This window comes from Microcebus murinus, chromosome 18, assembly GCF_040939455.1.
Source record: "Microcebus murinus isolate Inina chromosome 18, M.murinus_Inina_mat1.0, whole genome shotgun sequence".
Lineage (NCBI taxonomy): Eukaryota > Metazoa > Chordata > Mammalia > Primates > Cheirogaleidae > Microcebus > Microcebus murinus.
In genome coordinates, this window is record NC_134121.1 from 2770241 (window position 1) to 2790782 (window position 20542).

General features: G+C 61.6%; 1 protein-coding gene across 1 annotated transcript in view; it reads left to right on the forward strand.

Annotated features, from left to right (window-relative positions):
* Nucleotides 1-20542, forward strand: part of TBC1D16 (TBC1 domain family member 16) — a 76954-nt gene that overhangs the window by 13569 nt on the left and 42843 nt on the right. Inside the window, exons 2-3 of the mRNA XM_075994014.1 lie at nucleotides 963-1202; nucleotides 4038-4635. Of these exons, the coding sequence (XP_075850129.1) occupies nucleotides 1025-1202; nucleotides 4038-4635 (776 nt within the window). The 5' untranslated portion in view covers nucleotides 963-1024. The remainder of the gene's footprint in view (nucleotides 1-962; nucleotides 1203-4037; nucleotides 4636-20542) is intronic.

Consider the following 20542-nt stretch of genomic DNA (forward strand, 5'->3'; position numbering starts at 1 on the left):
CAGCTTCCATGTCTCCCCGTAAATTTTCACTGGTCACACCCATTTGTTGTCTGCAGCTGTTCCCGACAAGGGCAGCATTGGGCGGTCACTCTCTGGCCGTTTGCAGAGCAGTTTGCTCACCTGTGCACCGAGGGGTCACCCCCAGTGGGTGTGTCCCCTAACCACCTTAAATTCCACCTGGAAGTGGAATTTCTGGGGTCGGCCCTGTGCCCTACGTGGCCACATCACTCCCTGGCCTTTGAGTGGACCAGAGCCCCTGAGAGCTCTCTCCCCAAATCCCCACCAACCTGCAGTATATTAAGACTTAAAATTGATTCTGCCAGTCTGTTGTGTGTTGGACATTTGTCTGAAACTGAGAATTTATGGTTATCAGTTCTTTGGTTTTCTTCCTGTGTGTATCTCTGGTCTTCCTGTTGGGATGGTGTTGCTCCTTTTCCAGTGAGTTTGTAGGAGTTCTTTATGTATCATGGATACTGATCCTTTTGTTTCTAGTGTCTTTTATAACAAATGAATTGCATGTAAAGGCAGGCTCTTCAGATGGTACTTGTGACACCTTGGGCATCAGGATGTGGGGACACACAGCGGGGACAGGGTGGGAGGTTCAGGGGGGCGGTGCCCACTTGTGGCAGTACCAGCAGAGAGACTAAGCCCTGGAGGTTGGCACATGTGTACTCTGGCCTAGTGGCTCTCCTTGGGGCAATGCGAGTGGCATCTGGGGGCCCAGCCCGGGGGGCTGCTCTGCATCCTGCACCCCACAGGCTGCTCCCCTATACAAAAGAATGACCCCCCACCCCGAGGCGGAGGCCCTGGCCTGCCCCGCACATGGCTGTGCACTAGCAGGACCCCTTCCTCTAGTTAACCAGCACCCGCTGGGTGCCCGCTGGTGTGACATAGCTCTAGGGATGGCCTGGCACAAGTCCTCGACCTTGACCTTGAAGCATCTCCTCTCTCTCCCCTGCCAGGCAGATCTTGACGAGCCCCGCCCGGGCCTAAGCGTGCGGAGGATGGAAACACTCGCCCGGCAATGTCTCTGGGCCGCCTCCTTCGCCGGGCCTCCTCCAAAGCCTCCGACCTCCTGACCCTCACCCCGGGCGGTGGCAGCGGGTCCCCCTCCGTCCTGGATGGTGAGATCATCTACTCCAAGAACAATGTCTGCGTGCACCCACCGGAGGGGCTGCAGGGGCTGGGGGAGCACCACCCAGGTGAGCCAGGGAGGGCCCCCAAGGGCACAGGCCTGGGGAGGGAGGACCCGGAGGTCACAGGCCTGGGGAGGGGGGACCCCGAGGTCACAGGCCTAGGGAACGGGGGACCCCGAGGTCACAGGTCTGGGAAACAGGGGACCCTGAGGTCACAGGCCTGGGGAGGGGGACCCTGAGGTCACAGGCCTGGGGAGGTGGGACCCCAAGGTCACAGGCCTAGGGAACGGGGGACCCCAAGGTCACAGGCCTGGGGAGGGCCCAGCTGATCTGCTGACCTCTCTCCAGTCACCGGCTCTGCCTGGCAGGCTGTGTCTCACTTCCTCCGGCCTCATGTCCCCAGCTGTGCGGGGCGTCAGTGACCTCTGACCCGTGCACACGGGGTGGGGCAGAATGGGTTAAGGAATTTACCACTGTGCTGACAAGTTCACTGAGGTCCCAGAAGGTGGGGGCTGGAGCCCCCTGCCCGCCAGGCGAGGGAGTGGGGCCCTCCCCTCTAGGACCCCGAGCTTGGCGTCAGGACCCCGTCCCTCAGGCCGAGGTGAGAACAGACAGCGTCAGGCAGGGCTGTGGTCGGGGGATGGGCCGGAACCCCCTAGGAATCCCTGCTCCTGGTCACCCTCTGCCCTGGAAAACAAACTGTTTCAAAAGTCGGGCAGAAGCTCTGGCCGGGCGCTCAGGGTGGACATGGACAAAGGGCCTCTCTGCCCCCCCACCCCGTGCTGGGCTCCCGTCACCTGCAGCCTTCCCTGGGACACCTGCAGGCCTGTTCCTGTGGTTCCTGGAGGGGGCAACTTCCTCCTGTGGGGACGGAGACGCTGTCCTCTTGGGCTGAGCCAAAGAGAAGGAGACTATGTGTTTTTGTTTTGTTTTGTTTTTGGCAGGGCCCAGGTTACATTTGAGCCAGGACATCCTAGGCCCCGGGCCATAGCTCGTAAGAGAGATGAGTGCATTTGGTGTATTTTTTCTAGAATGTGAAACTAACTGTGGCTGTCCTCCCAGAAGGGGGCTCTGGGGTGATAGGTCCAGCTCCGCCCTGGAGGCTGGCCCTCCTGTCCCCAAAGGTGGACCAAAAAGATGGGTTAGTGATACCCGAGGCCTACAAGGTCCCTTGTCGTTTGTGTGAGTGACTTGCAACAAATAGACGTATTGCTTTATACAGCTATTGCTTTACTGAGTTTGCACAACAGCCCCATGGGAGTGGGCAGGGCCTCGGTGGCGGGTGAGGCCCCCGCTGCTCAGAGAGCCTGCCTGGTGGGGGTGGGGATGGGGGTGAGGGTGGGGTCCTGAGCCTTCTTCCCTGGGCTGTCCTCGGTTCTCCCCGCCTGCCTCCAGGTAGTCCCGGGCTCCTGCAGTCCCCTGTGGCCCACAGGGACTTGTCCCCCCTCTGCTGCATGGGCCCAGGGCAAGAGGCACAGACAGGCCCCAGACCAGACCTCGACATATTTAAAAGTTATAAGTCACAGCGCGATCTGGGCACTCTGCCGTATGCAGGTTGTGTTTCAGTAGAGTTTTGAACACGTAAATTGCTAAACAAGACAAAAAGTTCAGCGGGGCCTGGTGGTGGGGCACCCTGGAGTCCAGCTACTCAGGGGGCCGAGGTGGGAGGACCCCTTGAGCCCTGGAGTTCAAGGCCAGCCTGGGCAGTATAGCAAAATCCTGTCTCAAAAAAAAAAAAACCCACAAAAAACCACACAGATTAAATCATGCTCATGGAATGTCTAAAGAGCGTGCTGTGTCCTCCTGCCTTGATAAGCGTATCTTCCTGTGACCCGGACGTCAGGTTCAGGGGCAGAATCCAGGGCCCGGAGCAGGAGAGCGGCCGCCAGCCCACTCCTCCTGCCCTGGACTCCCGGCCTCAGCCACGCGGGTGGGGGGTTCTGGGCCCGAGTCCCAGGCACTGTGCCCCTGGGGGAGGTGCAGGCCCCCGGTGGCACGGCCCCGTGGGAGGGGCGCGGAGGCTCTCGCACCAGGCCTTTGGACGGCTTCCCGTGGCGCTGGGAGGCAGAGGGGTATCAAGGCAGGGGCGGGGGCTCGGTTCCACCCAGTCCCGAAGAAGCTGCGTGACTGGCGGCTGGGGCCACGCTTACGCACAACCGAGGGACACCCCGACTTTCCCAGCCTCAGTCGGAAATGGGGCAGAGCTGAGCGGGCGCTGGGGGTCCCCGCCCTGGAGGCCTCCCAGCACAGAGGGGGCGGGACTGGCGCCAGGTATCCCGAAAGGGCTTGGTGCTGCGTGAGGAAATGCCACCTCCCCCAAACCCAGGCTCCCCCAAGCCCCCGCTGCTGCTGGCCTGGGAGAAATCGCACCTGTCCGTCCCCACCAGCACCCCGGTGTTTGCCGTCCTCGCTCGCCCAGCAGCTTCAGAGGTGGCCCTTTTGTCCAAAAAGCCACATAAAACAACAAAAAAAGGAATACCCTACAGCCACAGGTGACTGGAAGAGGCCCAGGCACCCCAGCCGGGATGTGTTCCTTCTGTGACATAAAGTCTCCATTCTCTACCGCCCCTGCCAGTGCTGTGCAGCCGGGCTTGCTCAGAAGCGGAGGCTGCCGCAGCCAGGAGAGCCCTGGGGCGGGGTGGGCGCTGGGACCCAGCACACCTCCTCCTGATTGCAAAAGCCCGGGACAGGCCGTAGCAGCTCGGGGACCAGGTCCCCCTGGCTCTGCTGGAAGTGTGTGTGAGCTTCCACCGAGCCCCCCTCGCGTGCTTTGCTTGGGGCCGGCTGCGCCCTGGTCTGCCCGGGGCGGGAGCTCTAGGAGGAGCAGGCCTGCGCAGCAGCGCCAGGGCCCCGCCCGCGGCTCCCGCCGCCGCCAACCCACCCGCCCTGCTGCCCCCACAGGTTACCTGTGCTTGTACATGGAGAAGGACGAGACGCTGGGCGCCACCCTCATCCTGGCGTGGGTCCCCAACTCTCGCATCCAGAGGCAGGACGAGGAGGCTCTGCGATACATCACCCCCGAGAGCTCGCCCGTCCGCAAGGCGCCCCGCCCTCGGGCCCGGCGCGCCCAGAGCTCGGGGGGCCTCCACCAGTCCTCCCCCACGGAGCCACGGCCCCCGCCCACCCCCAGAGACGAGGACATCCTGGGGGTGGCCCAGAGCGCCGGCGACGCCGCGCTCCCCAGCCCCTCGCTGGAGGACGGGGAGAAGCTGGCCAAGAGCCTGGGGGAGGACAGCCCCCTGCCGGCCCTGCAGCCGGCCCACAGCGACTCCGGAACCCTGTCCACCCTCAGCTCCCAGGACGGCACCGAGGAGGGGCCGGAGCCGCGGCCCGAGCCCGGAGAGAGGGACGGCTCCCTGGAGCTGTCGGCCGAGGGCGTGAGCAGGGACAGCTCCTTCGACTCGGACCTGGACGCCTTCTCCTCGCCCTTCTGCCTCTCGCCCGTGCGCGCGGCCCTGGCCGACAGCCACGGCTCTGTGTTTCTGGAAAGCGACAGCAGGTGAGTCCCTGGTCCCGGCCAAGGGGGATCTGGGGTGGCCCTGAGGCCCGACCTGGGCTGCGGGTACCAGCTGAGTCGTTGCCCGGGATGCTGACCTCTGGCGGCCCCTCCCCGAGGCCAGGGCTCTGCACGGTGTCCCTCTGTGTCCCTGGCCCGGTGGCTGGTGACTTTGTCCGTAGCATCCTCACCTGGGACCAAACAGTCCCTCCAGGCCGAGGGCCCCAGGAGTCCTGGTGCCGTCTGTTCCTCGCGGAGGGTAGTCCCCAGGCAGATGCCCAGAGGCCTGGGCGTCGTAAGGCGTATTACAGGGCCGGCTGCTCCACGTGGTCCCCAGCCAGCCCTCTCCGCACTGTGACCCTCCAGGCACGTGACCCGGCCCACTGGGACCCTGGGGAGCCTTAGCCTTTCTCCTCCTTGCATCTGCAAGGCCGGAGCACAGCCCTGGGGGAGTGTTGGTGGCTTTTACCCTCCTGGGCAGCTGCTGGGCACCCCGGGGGAGCTGGAGTGCCTAGAACGGGGGGACTCAGTGGCAGCTCTTCATGGGGCCAGGGGAGCAAGAGTTCAACCCATGCCCTGCGGCGGGTTCCCTCGGCCTTGGAGCCCAGGCTGAGGCTGGGGCTGGGGACCTGCGGCCTGGGGGCCACGTGTGGCCTTCTGGATCCTCCTGTGCAGCCGGTTAGCTGGATCCAAATGTACAGAACAAATGCTTTTAATGAGGGATTTGTCCTGTGAGGTTTGGGTTTGATTGAAGGGATCTGTGGAGGGCCACATACGGCCTTGAGGCCGCAGGTCCCTCACCCCTGGAAGGTGTCACGGGGGTCCTCGGGGCCACTCGGGGTGGGTGTGACAAGGAGGGTGAGCAGTGCGTGGGTTGCACAGGCCAGGTGGGGCTGCACCGCCTCCCGCAGCCCCTCCCCTTGCTCTGGCTGTGGCTGTGGTCCTTGCCCTGGTTAGGGTTCCAGGTGAATGATGGCGTTGACAGTGGACATTAGAAGAGCCGGCATTAGTCAGGGGGCACGTGATTAATTATTGAGCTCACGCCACGAGCCGGGCTCCTGCTACGGTCGGTGGCTGGAGCATTGCCTGGGACTGGACGCTGTGCTGTGGACTGTACGTTTTCTATGCTTTCAACAGCCCCAAACCCGGTCAGGGAGGGGGGTCCTAATATTACCTCCTTCGTGTGGAAGGGGAAAGGGAGGCTCGGACAGGGTGAGTGACCTGCTGGAGGGCACCCAGCCAGGACTTAAGCCGGGCCGGGGTTCGAACCCAGCTGCCTCTGCACCAGAGCTAGAGCACAAAAGGTCACAGCAGACCCAGGTAAGCCAGGGAGCACAGGGACAGGGCGTGAGGACCAAACGCTTTGCTGGCTGCGGCAGGAATTGGATTGAGATGATTATTTCCTGATTTCATCCCTTCAATAAGATTTGGTCCGTTGAAGCCCGAGGGTGAACTGGTGCCATTTATCCCAAGCACTCAGAGCGCAGATAAGAGCACGCAGTCAGGTGCAATCGCAGAGGCCAGTTCCCTGGCGAGGTCCGCTGAGCTGTGCAGCAGCCGAGTTTGGGGCCAGGGAGCCCCCCAGGCTGGGGCTAAGACTCCAGCCCTGGCCTGGCTCGGCCAGAGCGCCCCCTGGTGGTGCCACGCAGGCAGTGCGGCGGCACCTGCCGGCGTCTGTGCACCCCCAGCCCAGGTGCAGGGAGAGGTCTGTCTGTGCCGCCGAGCCCCAGAGGGGTGGCAGGCTGGGCCCACACTCTCGGGCCGAGGACCTCGCAGCAGAACCCGAGTCAGAACCTGGCCCGTGCAGCTCTCTGTCCAGCAGCCCCTCGTAAGGAGCTCGGAGCTGAGTCCTGGCACCACTGGCTGGTGTGAACCACGGAAAGTTCTTTATCTTCTGTGAGCCTCGGCTTCCCCGTTTGCAAGATGAGCACAGTCATATGCGTTTTCTGGGTTATGAAAACGCACTCTCGGCCCCGCATTCCCCAGGCCGCACGGGGCGCTGCCCCAGGGCAGCTTTTACACACCCAGTGCCCGGCGTCTCCGGGTTCTTCCAGAGCAAGGATTCTCACCGGGGCTGATTCTGTCCCCAGGGGACTAGTGGCAGTGTCAGGAGACATTTTTGTCACTGCCGAGGGGTCTGCAGGACTGTGGTGCTGAGTTGCCTCTGCCTGGGACCCGGCAGGGTGAAGCTTCGCCTCCTTGGCTGGGGCCCTGCCCTGCCCACCCCTCCATCCAGGCTCCTCCCGCCCAGCTGGTGTGCGTGAGGTTCAGCCCCCGTGGTGCCTCCGTGTTTGGTTTTTGGGGCCACCTCCTCCGTCCCCTGGCCAAGGAGGGTGCTACTGGTGGCTGGCCTCTCTGTTCTCCTGCTCGGCCCGCTGTTACCCCGCCCTGCATGGCCCACTCTTGGGAGGCAAGCGGTGGAGCGGTGGCCATGGTGGTGGGAACTTTCGAGCCCGACACATCTGCTTCCCATCCTGGCTTCACCGCCTAGTCGTGTGACCTTGAGAGTCACCCCCCGAGCCCGAATCTCGGCTGCCTCGGGGGTGAAATGGGGCCGAGAGCCCCCTCCCAGGGTTGGTCGGGGTGAGGTTGAGCGCCAGCCTGGGGCACGTGGTCGGCGAGCCGGGCCTGGGGGAACGTCCTCCATGGGAGGCTGGGGCTGGGGTGCTCACCTCCTCCCCGCCTACCCCCACGAGGGTGCAGAAAAGGCTTCATGCCCGCGTGGCTGGCGGCTCCGTCTGTGCCGCCCTTTCGTGGGCCGCTCTGCCACGGAGCCCCGGACGGGTCCTCGTGGCCCTTCAGACCTGTATCGGTCCAACTCAGCTGCGGCTGGCTGAGCACGGTTACGGTGAGGGGACGAGGTGGACATGCATGGGACCCTGCCTGCCTCCCGGGAGCGAGGGCCTCAGCTCGGGGAGGATGTGGAGAAGGCCTGTCTCCAGGGCGGAAGTAACAGGTGTGACTCGGAGTCACCGTGGCTGCAACCACAGCCAGCCCGTGGCCAGAGACAGACCGTTGGGAGCTTAGAAAAAAGCAGATGTGGATCCGGAAGGGGCTGGAATCTGCGTCTCCCAGCATTCCCTGCTTCTTTGCTCTTGCCGTCCCGGGTGCGGCCTCGGCCCCCACCGCGTCGTGGGCCCCGGAAGCGCAGCTGCCGCTCCTCGACCCTCCCCCTCCCCTGCAGTGCGTGGACCGGTGGGCGTGGACTCGGTGGAGCTGGTGTCCCCAGCCGGCTGCCCACGAGGACCCCGGGGCAGCTTTTCGCAATCCCGATGCCCAGGCCGCATCCAGACCAATGGGACCCGCGTCGCGGGGTGGGCCAGCGTGAGCTCCCCAGGGGGCTCCAACAGGGGCTCCCCAGGGTGCAGCCAGAGATGAGAACCCCCCTCCCGGTGAAGGGGACCAAAGGGACAGAGGTTGTGCCCTGGGGCAGGGAGCGGCGTCAGGGCCGAGGTCCCCAGAGCACCGGCCACCCCGTGTGTGTGGAGTGGCTCTGAGGACCTCGTGCACCTGTCGCGGCTCCTGGGGCAAAGGTTCCAGTTGACTGGGAAGAGGCCCCAGGAGGGCAGAGCTGCAGGCTGGCTCGCGGGGCCCCTCTAGTGGCGGACCTGGAGAACTGCGCTGGCACGCTGCGTCTGCCTGGGCCGGCCCCCTGGGATCTCGGAGGAGCCGGTCACGGAAGGGCCGAGTGGTTAGACATGGCAGTGTCCCACGGTGTGCCACCTGTGGGCCACAGCTGGGCAGGGCCTGCTTCCTGCAAGGCGGGCGCGCCTGCCCAGCCCCCAGCACACTGACGGCCTGGACGTCCTTGACCAGATCAGCATTCGGTGCCGACCTGGGGGACGGGTTGACGGGGACAGCTGTTGCCCCCGACTCGTTGTCACGGCTGCGCTGAGAGCCTGAGCTTTCCCGAGCAGGCCCGGGCTCTGGGCTGTCTCGTCCTGTGCCCGCCAGTGCCAGAAACCAAGTGCTAGGCTGTGATGGGGAGGGTGGCCACCAGGCAAGGCCAGGGGCAGCCTGTCATTGGCTTCTGTGCCGAAAGGCGCCCGGTGCAGTGTAAGGAGCCCGTGGGCGAGCGCGTGACATCACAGAACCCTGCGGGGCCGGCGCGGTGTCGGCGGTCCTGCCCGGGTATGTGCGTGGCTGACCCGGGTGAGACCCAAAGCACGGTCTCTGCTCCCCAAGTCACAGGGCCTCTTCGGGACCCATCCTGGGAAACAACCCGAATTGCAGCAAGAGAGGAAGAACCCACGTGCGTGAGGATGTTCATCACCGTGTTCTTTATAGCCGGAAACAAAGAAAAGAACCTAAATACCCAACAGCAGAGGAGGGGGTACATCAAAGTTGGTTCATCTGTGGGATCCAGGAGTTTCCACTGAGGCCCAGGGGCACCCCGCTTTGTGTGCATGCTCGGGGGGCACATGCTTAAGAGGAGGGGACCCCGCGACTTCCCCAAGAGTCTGTGACCCCCAAGAGGTTCAGCACGTCGGTGCGACCAGGCGGAAGCATACGCAGCGTTGGTCAGGGCCGTGCTGCAGCGTGGATGCAGTGTGCGGAAAGCGGGGGGACAGGCGGGGCTCCCGCTGTGGCTGTGCCCTGAACGGCCTGAGGCGTGAGGGGCAGCTCAGAGCAGCGCTGCCCGCGCGACTTCCGCCAGGACCGGGGCTGTGCACACCGTCCCTCTCGGCAGCTGCCACCTTTACGTGGCTCCTGTGTCCGGTGCAACTGAGCAGCCAAATTTTCAACGTTACGTTCTGTCCACATAAACGTCAACAGCAGGCGTGGCCAGTGGCCACCAGGGTGGACGGCAACGCGTCAGCACGGTGATTAGCACATTACTTCCCCTTTCCCAATTTTCAGAAATGTCATTCTGTGATGATGTTGATCTGAGCATGGAACCCACGTTTTGCTGACAGACAGGTGGGGGCCCGCACCCTCAGGCCCGGCCCGGCCCGGCCGCCCGCCACCCTGCACGGGGCTTGCCCTGCACCTGGGCACTGGGCTCCTCGACCCGCACCTGCTAGCCTCTCCCCGGGGAAATGGCACCCTCTTGTCGTTCCTGCCAAGGGTCCTCTGGGTGGCCAGCCCAGGTAAATGGTGGTATGTGGGGCTATGGAACGGGCCGGGTGGTGTCCTTGCAGGGTTTGGTTGTCATGTGCTGGAAATGTGGCGGGTACAACCGAGCGACTGGATTTTTAAATCTTATTTATCTTCGGTGACTTTACATTTTAATGGCCACCTGTGACAGGGGCTTCCGGGTTGGCCGGCGCAGGTCTAGAGGAGACGTTCTTGGCAGCCTCCCTCCCAGCGCAGAGTAGGCCCTCGGGAGTCTGCTGGAGCGAAGGGGGCGAGGGCAGGAGGGCCCAACAGCTGCCCCCTCCGACCCTGCCTTCGGGAGGGGCCGTGGCGGCAGGAGGGCTCAGGTTGCTGAAGCCACAGGAGGAGACTGGAGCCGGCCAGGGCTGGTGACAGGGGCCGCGTGGGTTACTGCCCCACCTCTGGGTCCACCCGGCAGGTGCCGGCTCCCCCCACCCCCGCAGGGCGCACGAGGCCGAAATAAAAGGCATCCTAAGTGCTTTTGCCTTTAGGAGGAGAAGGCGCTCTGACAACAGGGTATCGCAGTTAATAGCGGCTGAATTATTGATGGCACTATGACTCGGTGTAATGGCCCGTCCTCCCACGGAGGACAGGAATGAGGCTCTCGGGGAAGAATCCCAGGCTCTAAGAAAGATCCAGAATAACTGAGCTCGGTGGACTGAGACCCAGCGCCCCTGCAGCGTCCACCCAGGCCCCCCAGAGCCCACCCAGGTCCTTCCTGCCGGCGGTGGCTTTCCTAGACAGCCTTGCCGGTCCTTTTCTTCCTGGCCACCGCGGCCTGGTGCAGATGGCGCATCTCAGGGGCCGCCCCAGCAGTGGCGAGGACCGGGGACGAGTGTGGCGGGGAGAGCAGGTGCGGGGAGCTGGTCCAGGGGCTGCTGCCACCACCCAGGCGAGAGGCGAGGGGGCCCAGAGCAACCTCGGAAGTGGGGTGGCTGGGAGCGGGGTGAGGGGGGCTGCGCCCCCTGATCCTCCCGGATTTCAGGACCAGACCCCCAGCGTCAGCTCCGTCGTGGGCCAACAGCGCTGGCACACGGGCGCGCCCGCGGGCACCCGCCGTCCCCCGAGGATGCTCCGGGGACAGCCCCACCCCAGCCCCCAGCAGCAGCCTGGCAGCCGGGAAGCTGGCAGCTTCCGAGGATCTGTTGTTTGGGTTTGTTTGCGCTTCTGTAACCGGGAGCTGAGATTTATTTCTTTAAAACATCCCATCGCCCGACACCCTGCAATCTGTTCTGCGCTTCGTGGGGACTAATCTTGTCTTGTGTTTCTGCAGCACTTGGCAGGCTCTGCGCGGCGTCTCTCCCTCCCCCTGCCTCCCCCTCCCCCAGTCGAGGTGGCCGGCACTAGTCACTAGCTGCTCCCCCAGTGCCCGGAGGGTGGCGGTCACTGGGCGTCCGAGGGAAGCTGCTACAGGAAGGGCAGCTGGCGGGTCCGAGCCTGGGGGCTGGCCCGCGGCCACGGTCGGTCTAGGAATGGCTGCGGGACGGTCGCACCCTGGGAGTCTCGCTGCCAGGCCAGGAAGCCAGGCGGACGCCCGGCCCTCCTCCCTGGCTGCCCTCCGCTCTGGGAGCTCCCAGCAGAAGGCAGCTGCCGCCAGCTCCGGGAGCTTGCAGGGGCTGCCAAGGAATTCGCGCCGGGTCTGCACGGTGCCTGGCGGCTCCGGAGCGTCCGTCTGGCCCGCACTCGGTGTCTGGGGAGGGGGCAGGGCTGGCCGGCTGGGTCCAGAGAGGCCCCGGGGCAAGCTTGGGGTCAGACGCCCAGTTGTGAGTCCAGACGCCACCTGACATCCCGAGGGTGTGGCCTTGGCCTCTCTGGGCCTCGGTGACCTCATCTGAGAAATGGGACCCTCGTGAGGACCAGGCAAGGCAATGCGAGTAAAGCACAGGATAGGTGGGTGGCAACCGTTACCGCGATGGTAACAATCGCAGGTGGCACTTTTCTGACACTTAGCAGTTTTGTTTTTGTTTTGTTTTTTTTTGAGACAGAGTCTCGCTTTGTTGCCCAGGCTAGAGTGAGTGCCGTGGCGCCAGCCTAGCTCACAGCAACCTCTAACTCCTGGGCTCAAGCAATCCTCCTGCCTCAGCCTCCCGAGTAGCTGGGACTACAGGCATGCGCCACCATGCCCGGCTGATTTTTTCTATATATATTAGTTGGCCAATTAATTTCTTTCTATTTTATAGTAGAGACGGGGTCTCGCTCTTGCTCAGGCTGGTTTTGAACTCCTGACCTTGAGCAATCCGCCCGCCTCGGCCTCCCAGAGTGCCGGGTTTACAGGCGTGAGCCACCGCGCCGGCCTGACACTTAGCAGTTTGCTGGAGGTTCTCAGTGTCGTCTTAGTGTCCTGTGGCTGCTGTCAGACAGTGCCACAAAGTGGGCTGCCTGAAGCAAGAGAGACGAGTCCCTCACGATTCTGGAGGCCGGAAGTCCAACGTCACGGCAGCTGCGGGGCTGGGCTCCGGGGGAGGCTCCTTCCTAGTCCCTTCCAGCTTCTGGTGGCCCCAGGTGTTCCTTGGCCTGTGGCAGCCTCACCCCAGCCTCTGCCTCTGTCTTCACGTGGCCTCCTCTGGGCGTCTCTGCGTCCAGACTTCCCTCTTCTCGGGAGGACACCAGCCGTCAGATTAGGGCCACCCCACTCCAGTGTGACCTCATCCTAATCTGGCCACATCTGCAAAGGTCCCGTCCCCAGATAAATTCACGTTTGGAGTTTCCGGGTGGGCATGAGTTTTGGGGGGCACTAGTCTCCCCAGCACAGGCTCTGTGGGTGCTCACTGTAATCCTGGACTCAACGCCCCAGGCCCAGGTTGTCCTCACCTCGTTTTAGGAAAGGCTGAGAGGCAGAGCTCAAGTCACCTGCACGGAGCCGCGGCACATGAGTTCTTGGCCGAGACAGTGACTCTGGAGTTTAAGACAAGAAGCAAAAAAGACCAAAACGGAATCAGGCCCTTGTGAAGCCCTCGTCTCTGTCATGCCTCAGTTTCCCAGGCGTGGCCCAGCCCGTCGGCCCCCGGGGCTGAGCAGATCCCCAGAGAGGTTGGTGGGGCCCGAGCAGAGAAGCCGTAGAAACTGCTGTAACGGTGACAAACGTGATCCGTGTACATTTTAGAAAGGGGGTGAACGTAACACGGCTTTGACCCCACCAACACTGCCGCTAAGCATTTTGGTTCCTTTCCTCCTGGCCTTTCAGAGTTGGGGAGCATAATTGTTTGTCCCTGCGGTGGGCGGGGAGGCCGGATAGTAGGTATTTTCTGTTTGGGGGCCACGTGGTCTTTGCTGCAGCTTCTTAACCCTTGTAGCAAGAAAGCCGCGCTCTACAACATACGTGCGTGGGCGTGGCTGTGTGCCGTGAAAACTTTTAGCATGGATACTGAAATTTGCATTTCATATAATTTTCATGCGTCATGACATGAAATATTCTCCTTTTGATTTTTTTTCAGCATTTTTAAATGTTCAAAACCATCTTTCACACACACACACAAAACCATGCACACAAATGTTTCTAACAGCTTCATTCATAAACGCCCCACGTGGGAACAGCCAGGAGGTCCCCGAGTGGGCAGAGGGGGACGCAGACCCCGGTGCGTCCGTGCAGGGAACGCTGTCTGTCGCTAAGGAGAGGTCTGCATGCTTCCCAGCCCCGGAGCGCTGGCGGGCGCTGCAGTGCACGGCGCCCCGGGCAGGAGGCCGGTCTGAGAAGGGTGCATGCCGCCTGCTCCCAGCCGTAGAACGTTCTGGAAAAGGCAGAACTATGGCAGCAGTGAGAAGATCGGCATCTGCCGGGTGTTCCCGGTGAAGGGGGGAAAGGAGGAATCGGCGGGTGTGGAGGGTTTTGGGGGCGTGAAGCTGGCCCCTCCGATACGTGACGCCGTGCGTCTGTCCAAACCCGCAGCCTGCAGGGCGCTGAGGGGGAGCCCTGGCGTCGACCGGGGGCCTTGGTCATTACTGACGGGCGATCAATACGGGTTCGTCAGCGGTGGCCGATGTGCCACAGGAGTGCAAGGTGTTGACAGAGGGACACTGCGTGTCCCCCCGGGGAGGCACACGGGAACACCGTAAGCTGGTTAATTTTGCTTTGAACCTAAAACTGCTCTAAAAAATAAAGTCTATTCATTAAAAAAAAAAAAAAAGAGTCTTAGTTGACAGGCTGTGCAAAGACAACGGCAGCCTCGGTTTAGCCCTCAGGCCACCGTTTGCTGACCCCTGGTCTAGACAAGCATGGTCCAGCAAAATGCCACGTGAGCCACATCTGTGATTTGAAATAGTCTCTTAGTCACTTTTTTAAAAAGTTTTATTTTGAAATAACTGTAGAATCCCAGGAAGTTGCAAATAAATGTACAGGGTGGTCCTAGGTACCCTTCCCCACCTTCCCTGAGTAGTGACATCCCGGTAAAACCAGTCCAGTCTCCACACCGGGAAACAGAGGTTGCACAGAAACCTGCAGCTCTCAAGCTGGCGTGTAGAGTCCCATGCAACTGTGTCACATGACATCTAGAATCCCGTGCAGATCACCTGGTGTATAGAGCCCCGTGCAGCCTTATCACATGGGCGTACAGTCCCGTGCAACCATATCACGTGGGTATAGAGCCCCGTGCAGCCGTATCACGTGGCGTGTAGAGCCCCGTGCAGCCGTATCACGTGGGTGTAGAGCCCCGTGCAGCCGTATCACATGGGCGTACAGTCCCGTGCAACCATATCACGTGGGTATAGAGCCCCGTGCAGCCATATCACGAGGCGTGTAGAGCCCCGTGCAGCCGTATCATGTGGGTAGAGAGCCCCGTGCAGCCATATCACGAGGCGTGTAGAGCCCCGTGCAGCCGTATCACGTGGGTAGAGAGCCCCGTGCAGCCGTATCACGTGGGTAGAGAGCCCCGTGCAGCCGTATCACCTGGCGTGTAGAGCTCCGTGCAGCCGTATCACGTGGGTAGAGAGCCCCGTGCAGCCGTATCACGTGGGTAGAGAGCCCCGTGCAGCCGTATCACATGGCGTGTAGAGCCCCGTGCAGCCGTATCACGTGGGTATAGAGCCCCGTGCAGCCGTAACACGTGGTGTGTAGAGCCCCGTGCAGCCGTATCACGTGGGTATAGAGCCCCGTGCAGCCGTATCACGTGGGTGTAGAGCCCCGTGCAGCCGTATCACGTGGGTAGAGAGCCCCGAGCAGCCGTATCATGTGGCGTGTAGAGCTCCGTGCAGCCGTATCACGTGGGTAGAGAGCCCCGTGCAGCCGTATCACGTGGGTGTAGAGCCCCGTGCAGCCGTATCACGTGGGTATAGAGCCCCGTGCAGCCGTATCACGTGGGTGTAGAGCCCCGTGCAGCCGTATCACGTGGGTGTAGAGCCCCGTGCAGCCGTATCGCGTGGGTGTAGAGCCCGGTGCAGCCGTATCACGTGGGTGTAGAGCCCCGTGCAGCCATATCACGTGGGTGTAGAGCCCCGTGCAGCCGTATCACGTGGCGTGTAGAGCCCCGTGCAGCCGTATCACGTGGTGTGTAGAGCCCCGTGCAGCCGTATCATGTGGGTATAGAGCCCCGTGCAGCCGTATCACGTGGTGTGTAGATCCCCGTGCAGCCGTATCACGTGGTGTGTAGAGCCCCGTGCAGCCGTATCACGTGGTGTGTAGAGCCCCGTGCAGCCGTATCACGTGGGTGTAGAGCCCCGTGCAGCCGTATCATGTGGGTATAGAGCCCTGTGCAGCCGTATCACGTGGCGTGTAGAGCCCTGTGCAGCCGTATCACGTGAGTGTAGAGCCCCGTGCAGCCGTATCACGTGGGTGTAGAGCCCTGTGCAGCCGTATCACGTGGGTGTAGAGCCCCGTGCAGCCGTATCACGTGGGTGTAGAGCCCCGTGCAGCCGTATCACGTGGGTGTAGAGCCCCGTGCAGCCGTATCACGTGGGTGTAGAGCCCTGTGCAGCCGTATCACGTGGGTAGAGAGCCCCGAGCAACTGTATCATGTGGCGTGTAGGGCCCTGTGCAGCTGTATCACGTGTAGCTTCGTGTCGCCACCGTCACGACCAAGACGCAGAATGGGTCCCTCCCACAGGGCTCCCTCCCACAGGGCTCCCTCCTGCCACCCTGGTGTGGTTGCCCCAGCCCTGAGCCTGGCAGCCACCTCTGTCTATGAGAATTTTATGTAAATAGAGTCTGACAGGATGTGGCCTTTGTTCATCCAGCATGGTCCCCGTAAGTGCCATCGAGGTGGCATGTATCAAGAATTTGCTCCTTTTTATTACTGAGTAGCAAGGGTGTGGGTGCCTTGCAGTGTGTTTAGCCACCCACCCACGCAGGGACATTAACGGCTGTTTCCACCTGGGCCCGTCCCGAGGGAAGCCGCTGTGGACGTCCCCGTGTGGGATTCGTCTGCACTTGCGCCTTCATTTCCCTGGGATGGATTCCCAGGAATGCGAGGGCTGGTCGCGCAGAGACCGATTGTACGTTTAGGTTTAGAAGACATCGCTAAAATGTTCCCAGAGTGGCTGTACCATTTTATATTCCCACCAGCAATTTATGAGTACCTAGGTTTTCTACATCTTAACCAGTATTTGGTGGTGTCACTATTTTTTTTCTTTTTTAGCCATTCTGACGGGCGTGTAGCGGCAGCTCGCCGTGGTTTAGCTCACGTTTCCCCGACGGCTGGTGACGTGGGCACCCTCCGTGTGTTTATTGCCGTCTGCACGTCCTCTTTGGCGAAATGTTTCTTCAAGCCAAAGTGCCCATGTTCTACTGCAGGTTTTCCTATTGAGTTTTGAGAGTTCTTTACACATTCTGGAAACAGTCCTCTGTGGGTGTGGGATTCACACGCTCCTGCAAGTCTGCATTTTTTTTTTTTTCATACAACAGGATCTTTCACAAAGCAAGAAGACTTTAATGTTGACGAATCCAGTTTATCAAATTCTCCTTTTATGGATCACGCTTCTGATGTCAAGTGTGAGAGCTCCTGGCCTAGTTCTTGATCCTGACGATTTTCTCCTGTGATTTCCCTAAACATTTTATTTAGGCCAAGGTTCAGTTTCGGTGTCCAGATGTCCAACGCTGTTTGTCACAAGGGCTATTCTTCCTCCATTGACGTGTTTTTGCCCTTTTGTCCAAAATCAGTTGGGCATATTTATGTGGGTCTGATAGCTACACTTTATTTTATTTTTAGTTTTTGAGACAGAGTCTCACTGTGTTGCCCAGGCTAGAGTGAGTGCCGTGGCGTCAGCCTAGCTCACAGCAACCTCAAACTCCTGGGCTCAAGCGATCCTCCTGCCTCAGCCTCCCAAGTAGCTGGGACTACAGGAAAGCGCCACCATGCCCGGCTAATTTTTTCTATATATTTTTAGTTGTCCAGCTAATTTCTTTCTATTTTTAGTAGAGATGGGGTCTCGCTCCTGCTCAGGCTGGTTTCAAACTCCTGACCTTGAGCGATCCTCCGGCCTCAGCCTCCTGAGTAGCTAGGACTACAGGCATGCACCAACATGCCCGGCTCATTTTTTTCTATATATTTTTAGTTGGTCAATTAATTTCTTTCTATTTTTAGTAGAGACGGGGCCTTGCTCTTGCTCAGGCTGGTTTTGAACTCCTGAGCTCAAACGATCCTCCCGCCTCGGCCTCCCAGAGTGCTGGGATTACAGGCGGGAGCCACGGCGCCCGGCCTGATAGCTACACTTTTTAACCACTTGGGCGCGGCGCTCACTGGCCTCGAAACCCTGCCCGCAGCGGCGCCCACGGTCCGCACGGCGGCCTGCGCTGCGCATCGACGGCGGGTCCGCTTTGCTCTCGTGCGATGAGGAAAGCTTGAAAGCACCGGAAGCTTGTTTTACTTTACAGGCAGCTTTACTTGTCATGTAAAGATCAGAAAAGGCAACATGTACATATATGTTTTCATTGCGTTATTTTCGAATGTTCACAATTTTATTTTGATAAATGAAAAATCGGAAAAGTCATATACCCCGGCTGCCGGCTAGAGTCGCTGTGCGCGTTCATCTGTGGCTGGCGACTGTAGGCAACGCTGGTACTGAAGTGGTTAAAGTCAAGAAAAAGGTAAAATTAATTTTTGAATTTACTCAGTATATTCAAAATGGCGTGGTTTCAATGCGTGACCAGTACAAACCGCTGTCGGTGAGAGAGATTTTGCATGCTGTCTTTTTGCCAAGTCTTGGTGATCCCGTGCGCACTTTATACCGAGAACACAGCTCAGGTCGGGCTTGCCACACTTCGAGTGCCGATGCCACGTGCAGCTTGAGGTCACCGGACTGGCCAGCATGGGTCTGTACAGATTGGTGACCTGCTTTTAAAAAACAAAAAACAAAAAGACATTCTCCGGCCAGTCCTTTCTCATAGACTCCTGTTCCCGCGTCCTTAGTGGAGAGCGGTGCAGGCGGTCGGGAAGGGATCTGTCGCCCTTGTAGGGAGGGCGGCAGCCCTGAGCCTGGCTCTGGGCTGGGATTCCGGAAGCCACCAGCCAAGCGTGTCACCCAGGGGAGCTGCTGCCCGGTGGCGCCCTTGCACCTGGTGGCTCATCGTGAGCCCAGGCTATTGCCGGCCGCCTTCCGGAGCGCAGACAGCCTGCACAAAGCTGGCCTCTTTCTGTTGGAGCTGTCGGGCCAGGGAGGAAGTAGGGCATCAGCCCTCCCGCACCAGGAAGGAGGAAGTCCGGGCTCCTGCAGAGGCAGCTCCCCCGGGACTGGCGCTCCCGGTGTCACCAGGGAAATGAGACCCGTCAGTGACAGACAGCCGCGCTGGGAGGGCTTGATGCAACCTGGCTGACTGGTTGCACCGGGACTCGTGGACGCTCTCCGGGCCCTTGGGGGCAGGAAGCCAGAGGCCCCCAGAGCCCACCCCCACTCTTGCATCAGCAGCCCCGGCAGGGCCCCGGAGGCCCACCTGGGTTTCCAGAGATCTGAGGTCACAGAGGCAGTGACGTGGCAGCACCCCCCGGGGGCAGTCGGGGAGCTCGTGCGGGGCCTTTGGGACTCCGTGCCTGGCTGTTGTAACGTGACCCAGCCGCTGACGAAATCCTCCCAAAAAGTCAGGGAGGGGGCAGGCAAACGACCTTTCGACTGGCAGTGGAAATACTCTGGTACCCGCGTCTGTTTGCCCTCCCGGCCTCCCCTGCAAAGCAAACAGAAAGGGCATTTTTCACGTGGATTTTCCTTTCAGTCCGGCCAGTCCAGCCCTTAAGCACCTGCACTGCAGGGGCAGGGGACAAAGGGCGCCTGGTGGCCGCCACCCCCACGCACAGACAGAACGTGCTTCCTTGCGGTGGGGAATCTGCTTCAGGAACCTGAAAATAGGGTTTCCCTGATGACCGAGGGCAGCCGGACACCCGGCCACACTTGTGCACCTCCCGCCCCTTGGAAGGGACCGGCTGGTAGAAGCATGTGGCCTCGGTCGAGCCCCTCCTTCCTTGGCCCTAGGCGGTGACGCAGGGGGTCTCCAAGTGGGGGACCCTGGAGCCAAGTCCCTGGGCCACGTCCTGGCTCTGCCTGGCCACGTGTGCTGGCCGGCCGTTACTCTCATTGGCTGTTTCCCGTCCGCACCGCGAGGCTGCCACCTCCCCGTCAGACCGCCGTGAGGACTGGCATCCGAGTGTGGGCCCGGCTCCCGCCTGGGCTGGGGCTGGCGTTGGCTCCTCCAGCGTGTGGCCTGGCATTGCGGCCTCGGCCTCACCTCGGGTCCCTGGAGTAGGGGACAGTGAGACCAGCCCCTGGGGTTAGATGGCCAAATGCCACTTGTGTGACATTTTGTTCGGCGGTTTCCAGGGTGGGGTGCAGGCTCCCTGGTTAGAGAGGAGGCTGCTTTCAAGGGGCTCAGGAGCAGGAGGTGCTGGGGGCGGGCGGTGCCAGGGCTGGGGTGACGTGAGAGCAAGGAGGTGGAAGTGGGGTGTCCTGGCAGGAAGGGGGGGCTAGAGGCTGTCTCGTGGTCACTGGGGAAGGCGGCAGGGAGGGAGAGGAAAGGAGACCCAGGACCTCAAAGACGGGGGTGGGTGGTAGACGTGCCCCCCTCGGGGGCGCCTGGAGGCTGGCGGTTGGGGCAGGACCGGTGGGCTGTGCAGGCATCAGGATCTGTCTTGCTTCTGTAAATATTTAAACACTGGGAGGATTATTTTTGGTAGCTACGGTCTCTCTGCCCGCCTGGCGGGCTGCCGGGACGGGTGTCGAGTGACATCGGGCACACGGCAGCCCTCCCCCCACCTGGGCTCTGCGTGTTCGCCGTTCCGGTGGCCCCCGCTCGATGTGGGTCACCGTCCCCCCGCTTTGGGGAGACACGGATAGACAGTCGTGGGCGTCACCTTCAGGGTGGACTCTGTGTCCGGAAAGTCTCCCTGGCAGTGGCTGAAAGGGACGGTCCCGCGAGTTTCTGGACGGACAGCAGGCCAAGAACAGCAGTGCCGTGCGGAGCCGGGAGCCTGGCCGGGGACACCCCGGGGGAGGTGGCCTCGCTCTGCCGCCAGACCCACCCTGGGTGAAAGGATGCTTTATGCGCCCGCCGCACGCGGGGAGCTGCAGAGAGGCGTCTTTGTGGGGCCGACAAGGGGGAGCAGCCTCCCGGGCGGGCAGGCAGGCAGGCGGCCACGCAGGCCCTGCTGCAGCCGTGGCTGGGGGGGGTGAGGACGGAGGGGCCGCCTGGGCCCTGGGCTCCTTGCAGAGAGTCAGCCCCTTTCCCCCTGGTCCAGAACTGGGTTTGGGCACCGTGGCCCTGGCACCGCCCCGAGCTGCCCCCCTGGGCCCCGTGGAAACTCCGCCGCTGCGTGCAGGCAGCACCCGCTTGGGGAGGGAGGCCCGGGTGCCCAGCAGATGGCGGGCTTCCCCCAGATCAGCCCGGGGCCGTCCCAGCCGC